Source organism: Echinops telfairi, unplaced genomic scaffold, assembly GCF_000313985.2.
Source record: "Echinops telfairi isolate 266 unplaced genomic scaffold, ASM31398v2 ScPeMD7_7463;HRSCAF=8501, whole genome shotgun sequence".
Classification (NCBI taxonomy): domain Eukaryota; kingdom Metazoa; phylum Chordata; class Mammalia; order Afrosoricida; family Tenrecidae; genus Echinops; species Echinops telfairi.
In genome coordinates this window covers 2086504-2096978 of record NW_022111363.1, presented here as the reverse complement: position 1 = coordinate 2096978, position 10475 = coordinate 2086504, and the positions used below count along the sequence as shown (strand labels likewise).

General features: G+C 56.1%; 1 protein-coding gene across 1 annotated transcript in view; it reads left to right on the top strand.

Moving 5' to 3' along the window:
- C2CD2L (C2CD2 like) overlaps window positions 1-9263 on the top strand; it is a 16801-nt gene extending 7538 nt beyond the window's left edge. The window contains exons 2-15 of the mRNA XM_004712830.2: window positions 9-176; window positions 2233-2328; window positions 2716-2835; window positions 2996-3106; window positions 3193-3309; window positions 3402-3513; window positions 3648-3756; window positions 4311-4375; window positions 4471-4598; window positions 4687-4861; window positions 5529-5627; window positions 5780-5916; window positions 6002-6287; window positions 8226-9263. Of these exons, the coding sequence (XP_004712887.1) occupies window positions 9-176; window positions 2233-2328; window positions 2716-2835; window positions 2996-3106; window positions 3193-3309; window positions 3402-3513; window positions 3648-3756; window positions 4311-4375; window positions 4471-4598; window positions 4687-4861; window positions 5529-5627; window positions 5780-5916; window positions 6002-6287; window positions 8226-8437 (1935 nt within the window). The 3' untranslated portion in view covers window positions 8438-9263. The remainder of the gene's footprint in view (window positions 1-8; window positions 177-2232; window positions 2329-2715; window positions 2836-2995; window positions 3107-3192; window positions 3310-3401; window positions 3514-3647; window positions 3757-4310; window positions 4376-4470; window positions 4599-4686; window positions 4862-5528; window positions 5628-5779; window positions 5917-6001; window positions 6288-8225) is intronic.
- Window positions 9264-10475: the final 1212 nt, after the last annotated feature.

Sequence of the window (10475 nt, the reverse complement as noted above, 5' to 3'; positions counted from 1 at the left end):
TGCGGGAGCTGGGCGTGTGGCGCTCGCTGCTGAGGCTGCGGGCGGCTCGGGCTGGCGTCCCCGAGGAGCCAGGCGTCCGGGGCCTCCTAGCGTCGCTCTTCGCCTTCAAGTCTTTCCGGGAGAACTGGCAGCGAGCTTGGGTGCGAGCACTGAACGAGCAGGCCTGCAAGGATGGGGTGAGTTGGGAAAGGGGTAGCCCTTTAGCCCTTCCTTTCCGGCGAGGGTCTGTGGGGGCTTAGAAGAGCCAAAGAGATTGGGGAACCCTCTGGCCCCCTCTCCTCTCCGCCAGCGGCCGGGAGATTGGGGGTAGGGGTGGGGGGCGGTTTGCACAAATCCGGCTGTGTTCCAGAGCGTCTATTCCTGTGGGCAAGGTACTCTCTGGGCTCCAAACCTGTTCACGAATTGTTGTTCTCATAGCAACGCTAATCCCTCTGCCTGATGGCGCTTCAGCCTGGCCTGGGTTGGGTTGGGGGTGGGGGCAGGTGCACCTGCAGACGGAATTTGGTCCTCAAGCTACTACTCCAGGTTAACAGTTCATGCCCCGAAATTCCTGCTGTGGTCAGGCAGATCCCCAGAGAGCCTGAATGACCCCCTCAACCCTTTACTGATTTCGCTGCTACTGTCAAACACACCCAGCTACCTGGCTGGCCAGGGGTGTGTTTGTTTGGGGGAAGGGAGGCAAGGTGTCAGGTGGAGACCAGATTGACAGCCCATGTGCCTCCCAGTAGATGAGTGAGCCTGGAGCTGATCCCTGATGGTCAGTTACAAATCAGCCCAACCTACTTCCTCCCACTGCACCAGGGCATCTGGCCTCCCAGGAAGTGGGGCAGGAAGCATGGTAGTAGTCATGAGACCGAGGTGGGGTGGCAAGTAGAGGCCTCCCATCCTGGCCCAGCAATTTCTCATTGCCAGCACCACCCACCAGTCCCAGGCTCAGAGCGTTGTTTCCAGCCTCCCACCCCACCCCCACAGTCTGGGGCTTCATGCTCTACTAGCTCCCCTGATGCCTGGACACACATGCAATCTCGTTGTCTCCTCTGGTCAGCAAAAGGATCTGTTGGCAGACGGCAGCCTACACCTTGAACCCATTCCTCCACTCAGCTCTGCCTGTACCTTGTCCCTGGGTCAGGAGCAACTTCCCAGGACAGCTGACTCAGCTGGACATTGGCCTTCTCTATAGGAAGTGGAGAGCCTGGCGTCCCAAGCAGCCCTCTCCCTGGACCTGGCCATAGAACAAGATAGCTACAGAAGCTGTGCCTATTTTGCTAGCCAAATGGGCTCTGCTGCCTGCCCTCCCAGGATCCAGAGACGAGCTGTCAGCTCATTCTGGGCCCTCCTCAATCTCCGTTCTCCTGGCTAGAGCATTCTGCTGTGGAAGAGTTCGGAAGCAGTTCTTTCAAGGCCTGAGCTAATAATCGGCTTTCTGCTCCCTAATGCCACCCTGCTGTCAACTCTGAGGAATTAACCAGGCCCCTGGGCCCTTGAGCCCTCTGACTTGGCTTTTCTTCCTTACTCCTCTGGTCACATTCCCCAAGGTTGTGCTGAATTAGTCTTGAAGACCCCAAACCATGGTAGGTCACCCTCCTGAGCCTCCAGGTCCTCAGTGCCCTCCCTCCCAATTATCTGGAGAAGCGTTTCTTTAGCAATTGTCCGACAAGAACCGACCTTCCTGCTTCCATCCTGCACTTGACTCTCTGGCTCCTCTCCCCAGCTGTTCCATGAAGGGCCTTCACGAAGTTAATGGGCAAGTGGAATGAAAGGACAATGGAAAAGAGGATCTGTCCAAGAAAAGAAAAAAGATAATGGGACGTTTCCACAAAGTGTTTGAGGCTCCCTCTGTATCTCGGCAGCAACTAACATCTTTTGTTTTTCTCTTGCTTACAACTTCCTTCGGTGGTGGGGGTGGGGTGGAGTGGGAGGGTGGAGAGAGAAGAGGAGGGAGACTCTTGGAATTCTAGGAGGAACCCAGGGTTGCTGCTCCAGGGGACCCCATCCCTGAGGTGGTCTAGCTTCCTACTTGTCAGTGGTCCTAGCAGCTGTGATCTCTGGGGAAGCAGAGTTTGAGAGAAGGTACTTCCTGCCCCAAAGGCCCCAGCCAAGGAGTGGCCAGACGCCAGCCGGCAGCTCAGGCCTTTGCAGTGTCAAGACCCAGCCAGCTTCTGGACAGGACAGCCCTGGTGGGGAGCAGGGCGGTTTCCAGAGAACTGAACACATGCCCTATTACTCCCACAGAGCTCCATCCAAATCACCTTTGAGGAAGTGCCCCAACTCCCACCCAGAGCCAGCATCGGTCATGTGACCTGCATAGACCAATCAGAGCACACCATGGTAAGGGTCGGCCAGGTACTGTCTTCTTTTCCCCCTTCCTTTCCCCTCAAGAGCGGCTGAGCCCAAAGGTGTCCTCTAGCCTTGGGGTTCTTACCCTGAGCTGAATGAATGCCTTGGGGACGCAAGATTAGTTGACTTCAGGAAGTCTGGGAGTGCCCCTTGTGCCCCTGAAGTTGGGTGCAAAATATGACACGTCTTATGCACATCTCTGCAGTTCTCTGGGATGAGATGTCTTTGGCTTTTCCTTGATTCTTTTAGAGGGGTGTGACCTCAAAGAGGGAAAATTCCAAGAAAAACTAGTGGGGAAGGGTCTGCTGAACCACCACAGGGCGGGGCGGAGCAGACCTGGCCACTTCCGCCTTGCCGACCCTGCCTTGCTTGTGTCAGGTGCTGCACTGCCAGCTCATCGCTGAGGAGGTGCGCTTCCCAGTCTCCGTGACCCAGCAGTCCCCTGCTGCCGTCTCCATGGAGACCTACCACGTCACCCTGACACTGCCACCAACACAGGTGGAGGGGGATGTGGGAACAGAGTTGGGTGTGGGTGGGGGATCCATTGTGTCAGCTGTGGCAGAGTGGTTCCTCTGGGGGCTGGATCTGGGGAGGGCGGGTCCTGGGAGTCGGGGGTGGCTGGAGCAAGCAAACCAGCACCTTGTCCGTTTGTGTGCAGTTGGAAGTCAACCTGGAGGAAATCCCCGGAGAGGGGCTGCTGGTGTCCTGGGCCTTCCCTGATCGCCCTGATCTCCACCTGGTGGTGCTGCCCAAGCTGCAGGCCAGGGAGGTAAGGGCCAGGGTGGGCAGGCCAGAGCAGACAGGGAGGGCGAGGCCGTCTAGAGGCGACACCTCTCCTTCTTCTTGTCCCTGTAGAGAGGCGAGGAGCAAGTGGAGCTCTCCACTATCCAGGAACTGGTCGAGGATGCCATCGTCAGCACTCAGCCAGCCATGATGGTCAACCTCCGGGCCTGCTCGGCCCCTGGAGGCCTGGTGAGCGGGCCGCCCCAGCCCATGGTTCTGCTCCTGTTCCCAGGCTGCTCCCTCCAGCCTCTTCCTCTTCTTACCTCCTTCTCTGCTCCTAGACACCCAGTGAGAAGCCACCCCCGGTGCCCCAGGCCCAGCCAGCTATCCCCAGACCCACGCGGTTATTCCTCCGGCAGCTTCGAGCATCTCACTTGGGAAGTGAGCTGGGAGGTGAGAGTTTGAGGGGCAGGGCCTCACAAGGGCATGGTGGCAGGTGGCCCTGCCCCTCCACCAAGGGACGTCCTCCCTATTCCGCCTCACTCCCCACCGTCATCTGGCATCTTCCAATTGCTCATTCCCCGCAGGCACTGCGGGGCTCTGCTGCGTCGCTGAGCTGGACAACCCCTTGCAACAGAAGTGGACCAAGCCCGTGAGGGCTGCTCCTGAGGTGGAGTGGACAGAGGACCTGTCACTGTAAGGAGTGGTCTCTGTCCCCAGCATCCATCAAACCCCAAGCTGGCTTCCACGGATGTAGACGAAGCTACAGTCCCCACTCTTTGGTTGACCGCAGGCTAGGGGCTATGCCACACGCACATAACTGAGAGGGCATAAGCCCTCCAATCAGGGTGGTGGGGAGCAATTTGATGGGAGAGGTTCTTTGGTACAAGGGAATGGAAAATCAGAGTGGGCTTCCTGGAAGAGGTGGTATTTAAGTCATACCCTAGAGCAAGTGTAAGATTTCAACAGAGAAAAAATGGAGGGCTGAAGGGACAACTTGAGCAAAGTGGGTGAGTTGAGGGTAGGGGAGCAACTAGGGAGGCAGGGAAGATTTCAGTGAGGGGCAGGATCCCATGGTCTTGGACAGTGAGACTGTCCGAAAGGCAGGAAGTCATCAGAGGGCATCCTTGCCCATCTGTCTCTGCCCATCCTTGCCCATCAGAGGGCATCCTTGCCATCTGTCTCTGCCTCTTGCCTCAGCTCAAGGGTGAGTTTACCTTGCTGATGTTTCCTCTCCTCTCGGTCCCCAGGGATCTGGGCCCCCAGAGCCGGGAGCTGACCCTGAAAGTGCTAAGGAGCAGCAGCTGTGGGGACAGTGAGTATGGGGACAGTGCAGGAGGGAGCGCTTCTGGGTGGATGCCCAGTGGGGCCCAGCCAGAGCCCAGCTCACAGTGCCACCCCTTCCCCCAGGCGAACTCCTGGGCCAGGCCACCCTGCCTGTGGGCTCACCCTCCAGACCACTGTCTCGAAGACAGGTGTGTCCACTCACCCCAGGGCCAGGGAAGGTCCTGGGACCCGCAGCTACCATGGCAGCAGAGGTGAGCGACTGAGCCCCAGGGGACGTGGAGGACACAGGAGAAGGGCCGTCTCTGAGGACCTGCCCCATTGCCCTCTCTCCCTTGGCAGCTTCAGTATGAGGAGGGCTCCCCCCGGAACCTGGGCACCCCGACCCCTTCTACACCTCGCCCTAGCATCACACCTACCAAGAAGATTGAGCTGGATCGGACTATCATGCCCGATGGCACCATTGTCACAACGGTCACCACTGTCCAGTCCCGGCCCCGTGTGGATGGCAAATTAGGTAAAGAGGAGGCTCCTGGGAGCCCAGCTCTTGCAAAGGGCCCTGGGCTGCCGGCCTGGGGCAGGGGCAGGGACAGGGACAGGGACAGGGAAGGGAAGGCATAATGTGTCTGCACCCACCCTGTTTTCCTTCATGTCGTTCAGCTCTTACCACATCTGTTCCTTGTCTTGGTCTTCCCCAGACTCCCCCTTACAGCCTTTTCCTCCTCAACCCTTCCCCTTGCCCTTCTGACTCTACCAGCACCTCATACAGGCAGCCCCCCCATCCCCAGCTCCCAGATCCTCAATTCCCTTCTGTCAGGTCATGTCTCTCCCTTCCCCCAGTCCAGCTGGCTCTACTGTCGACCCTCAACACCCTGTATTTCTCTCACCCCTGGGACCCTCTCACCTCTCGGGGCTCCAGGGAATGTCTTCTACATCCAGTGTACCCCTGTTCCATTGACACCCCACACACTTTTAGCACCCCCTCACATCCTCAGTGCGCCCCATGGCACTTCCCCACACTCCCGTGCCCCCTGTGACCTTTCCTCCCCTCCAAGTGACTCCATGCCATCTTCTTAGTCACCTCGAGCCAGCCCAAGTCTCGGGCTCAACAAAGACAATACTACGGGGTAGGGGCCACTCTAAAGCCCCTTCCGGCAGCTCACTGACCCTCCCCCACCCACCAGACTCCCCCTCCCGCTCCCCGTCCAAGGTGGAGGTGACCGAGAAGACGACAACTGTGCTGAGTGAGAACAGCGGCCTCAGCAGCACCTCCCACAGCAGCCGTGAGTGGGCCACGGGGTGGGTGAGAGTTGGGGGGGGACTGGGACCGCCCCCCGGAGTCAAAACAACTCTGGGTCAGGTAGGAAGAGTTCAAGTCCAAGAAGAGGGAACAGGGCCTAGAAGTCAGGGTGTCCATCCTACTGTGTGTCCCCAGCAGGGGAGAGCCACCTTTCCAATGGTTTGGACCCTGTAGCCGAGACAGCAATTCGCCAGCTGACTGAGCCCGGTGGGCGGGCTGCCAAGAAGACACCCACCAAGCGTAGCACTCTGATCATCTCGGGTGTTTCCAAGGTAATGGGCCCTGGAGAGAGAAGGTGGAGCGGGGAGAGGGCCCTAACTTGGCGGGCACTCACTGAAAACTTGTCGCTCGTGCCAGGTGCCCATCGCGCAGGACGAACTGGCACTGTCCCTGGGCTATGCGGCATCCTTGGAAGCCTCCCTGCAGGATGAGGCAGGGAGCAGTGGAGGTCCCTCGTCATCTCCCTCAGACCCACCAGCCATGTCCCCAGGACCCCTGGATGCCCTCTCCAGCCCTACAAGTGTCCAGGAAGCAGATGAAACCACGCGGTCAGACATTTCTGAGAGGCCGTCCGTGGATGATGTGGAGTCCGAAACAGGGTCTACAGGTGCCCTGGAGACCCGCAGCCTCAAGGACCACAAAGGTGGGCAAATATTGGCAGGACGCCTCCCTCCACTTGTCTCTTTTTTATGTCCAGTCTCGTGACCAGGTGGGTCCCGTAGGTTAAGTATTGGGCTGCGAACCCCAAGGTCAGTGATTTGAGTCCACCAGCCATCCCATGGGAGGAAGATGAGGCTGTCTGTCCCCACGAGGGCTGCCAGTCTGAGAAACCCTCTGGAGTAATTCTACTCCCCTGTAGGGTCGCTGTGAGTTGGCGTCAACTCGATGGCAGTGGGTTTGGTTTCGTGATCTCTGAGACTCCCTGGGTGGCACAAGGTGGTTGAGAACTCAACTAGGAACCAAAACATTGCTGGTTCAAATCCACCTGAAGGTGCCTTGGAAGGAAGGCTTGGTGATCTACTTCAAGGTAGTCCCAGTCTCCTTGAAAACTTGCAGTTGTGCTGTGGAACGCAATTCCACTCTGACGGAGGAAGGGGCTTCCTTTCACACGCTCACGGGGACGTAGCATGGAGAGATAATGGCATTCTTCTGTGGACTGTTTGAAGCCCCTCGGTACATTGGGTCACCTTGAATTGGGATCTCCCGAGGGCCGCTGGTTTTGTTTGTTTTATGACCTAGAGCCCGTGGACACCGAGGGGTGTGAGTGCTACAAGCCAGCTTGCTTCTCCTTCCCCCCTTAGGTGTCACCAGAGCTCTTAGCTAATCTCAGCCAGCCTAGAAGCCAAACCCGCAAACCACTTCTGCCTCATAAGGGCTCTTTAGGACCGGGGAGAACTCCCTCCTCACCGGCTCCCAAGGACATAAACCTCTCAGAAGCAGAGAGACACATCTTTCCCTCACAGGCGGCTGGTGGGTTTCGAACCACAGGCCTTTAGGTTAGAAGCTGCTTGCTTTAACCACGGTGTCACGAGGACTCCGAAGCCAGAGCAGGAAGGGCGATTCGACGCCTTCGTTCCTGGCCTGGATCTGACCGACTTAGGTAATAGGGTGGAGAGGCCAAATCATGGCCCTTGGCCTGAGTTTCTTTCTTTCTTTCTTTTTTTTTGTGTGACTCTAGCTCCCTGTCTTCCTTTGCCTTCTGGTTTTTATCTTTTTGAAATTTTCTCATTCTGCACCCTCTCCCCCATGAGCATAAACAATCTGACTCGAACTCGGCTTTGTAGGATTGATTTCCCCTCTGACAGTGGCAGCTGGGGACAGATGTAGTACTTCTTTGAAACTTGCTTGCCCCAAGACATCGCCATCCTCTGTCACTGAGTCTTTCAACCACACATCTATTGAGTGGGGGATAATGAGAGTCCTTAAGTGCAGCCTCTGTGTCAGCCTTCCTCTTTGGGCTGGGCTGGAATGTATCTTTGAAGTTCCCACAGTATGGCTCATGTGCTGGCCTGTGGTAAACATTCCATGTGGATCCGCCTGTTCTCTTCACAGTGGTTTTATAGGCTTTAGGGATCCCCCAGCTCAGCCTTTGTCATCCATACTACAAAGGCACACTCCTCCCAGTCTGTTAGGGCAGGAGTCACAGGGGCTCCATTCCCAAGCGCAGGACCTCTCATTCTGTCCTGAAGGAGAGAGGACAACTTGAAACTCACTGCCATCCAGCCAGCTCCCACCCCCAGTGGCCCTGGAGGTGCACAGGGACCTTAGAGGACAGAGGGCAACTGTGGGTTTCCGAGACGGTCCATCTCCAGGGCAGCAGAAAGCATGCTCATCTTTCTCCCTCAGAGTGGATTTGAACTGCTAACCTTGTGGGCAGTAGCCCAGTGGGTAGTAGCCCAGTGGGTCCCGCAGTGACCAAGGCTCCTTGTCCCCTTCTTATCTGAAGCAAGTCTGGCTTCTAGAGCCAGAGACTGGATTTGTTCTGCATCTCCTATCCCTCCATCCCCTGTTAGTTCTCGGCTCCCCACCCCACTGCACCCAGGACGCGTTCTCCTGGCTGCTTGCCCCCTTCTCCCCACAGTGAGTTTCCTGCGCAGTGGCACCAAGCTCATCTTCCGCCGGAGGCCCCGACAGAAGGAAGCGGGTCTGAGCCAATCGCATGATGACCTCTCCAACACCACGGCTGCGCCCAGCGTCCGGAAGAAGGCCGGCAGCTTTTCCCGCCGCCTCATCAAGCGCTTTTCCTTCAAATCCAAACCCAAGGCTAATGGCAACCCCAGCCCCCAGCTCTGAGGGCCCTCCTGCACTAGACCTCCTGAGTGCGGGAGTTTTGCCTGCCTACCCATTCCCCACACCTTCTTCCAACCCCTCCCTGGATTTCTAGGCCAGGAAGCCCTGTGGGCTCCAGGAAGCCTTGTCCACCCTGGACTGGAGGGCCAGCTAGAAGGGTGCTCACAAAGGGCATGGCGTGAGCAGAGGCCCAGAGGCGAGGCAGTGGGTGGTCGGAGTGAGGAGCTCTGTGTGGGCACATGAGGAGCTTCTGCAGAAACCTTTGACACTGGACCCTCCGAGGAGTCCCCGGGTACTCAGCACCTCAGCTGATCTTCCGCCCTTATTTATTCCCTTTTCTATTTATATGTGTGCTCCGGGACCTTCAGTGACTAGACAGGAGAGGGCATCTCTCCCCGGTGACCTTCACCTCTGTCCCAGCAGGGGACACAGCTCCCTTTGGGATGGAGTGCCCATCCCTCCCTCAAGTCCCCACTCCGACCAGCACCAGGTGGGCCCCGGAGCACACTGGCAGCTCCTGCAAAGCTGGGCAGGCGCCGGGCCAGGGGGGCAGGTACTCCCCACCTCCCCTCCTGCTCCTCATCTCCCCTTTGCCCTTTATTACTGTTTTTGTACTTGATGCCTTCCCGTGAGCGTGGGCTCCGTGGAGGGAGCGAGCCACGGGCCTGGTAGAAGGCCTCCCCAGAGCAACGACCAAAGGGGCTTTACTGCAAGACTGTGTGGATGGAGCAGGCGCAAGGCTGCACGCTGTATGTGGGAGAGGAGGAATTCCATTGCGGTGTGATGGCGTGGAGTTTAATTTATTAAATAAAAGTCAAATCGGAGTTTATCTACAGGATAACTGGTTATTATTACCTATCTATTTATTTGTTTGTTTGTTTATTTATATTTTTACCTATCTATTCATTTATTGAAAGAGGAGTAGGCAGCGAGGGGGGTGGTATGGGCGACAGGGGCCCAGAGATCGAGGGGAGGTAGATGGCACGTAATACATTGGTTAAGGAGTTCCTGTTGGGAAGATGGAGCATATAGACTAGGATAAGTGGAACAAGAGTCTCTGAAGGATGAACTTGTAGTCAAAAAGCCAACCAGGAAAATAAAATGTAAAAACAGAGTCAGTTGGCTCATCCAGGATCGCTACGGTCCTTGCTGAAATAGGCTGTTTCTCCCAGGAGGACGTAATCATAAGAGTCCAGAGCCTAGAGTGGAGCTAGACTTCCTAGGTAAGGATTCAGCACCGCAAATAAAAACTCACTGCCATCGAGTGGATGCCGACTCACAGTAGGATAGGGTAGAACTGCCCCTGTGGGTTTCCAAGACTAACTCTTGATGGGAATAGAAACCCTGGTCTTTCTTCCAAGGAGCGGCTGATGGTTTTGAACTGCTGACCTGGTGGTTAGCAGCCCAATGCATAACCACTGTGCCATCAGGGTTCCTTTGTCTGATCTTAGGCAGGTTATGTGACATCTGAGTATTACCTGTTTTCTCATCTGTAAAATGAAGACTATGGTAACAGTGGTTACCTCATTCAACCATGAGAGAAGGAAATAGGACGTTCTTAGAGCTCTGCCTGAAAACACTCAATCCTTGGCAAGTGCTAGCTATTGCCCCAGAAGAGACAGATTAGGAGGCGGAAGTCTTCTAAGTGTGTCACCATCACAGTCCTTCTGTTGTAAGGAGAAGATAATAGCCTATAAAAGGGAGATGGGCAAGCCATTAGACGTTTAATCAGGTGTTGAATGCAAAAATGATGATCCCCCCTAAGTCACAAAAAAGGTTCAAAACCAAAACCATTTATATGAAATATCGGATAGGCAAGGGTACAGAGAGATCCGAGTGGGTTGGGCTTCCCCAGGGGCAGCAGAGGGGGAGGGCGGATGGAAGCCACAATGCTTAGGGGACACTGAGCTTCTGTTAAGGGTGATAAGAACTTCAGGAGCAGATGAAGACGAAGGTTGAACAGCATGATGAGTGTAAACATTTACCTTTAGAAATGACAAATGTCTACTTCAAGTAAACAAATAAACCTCTTTTACTCATA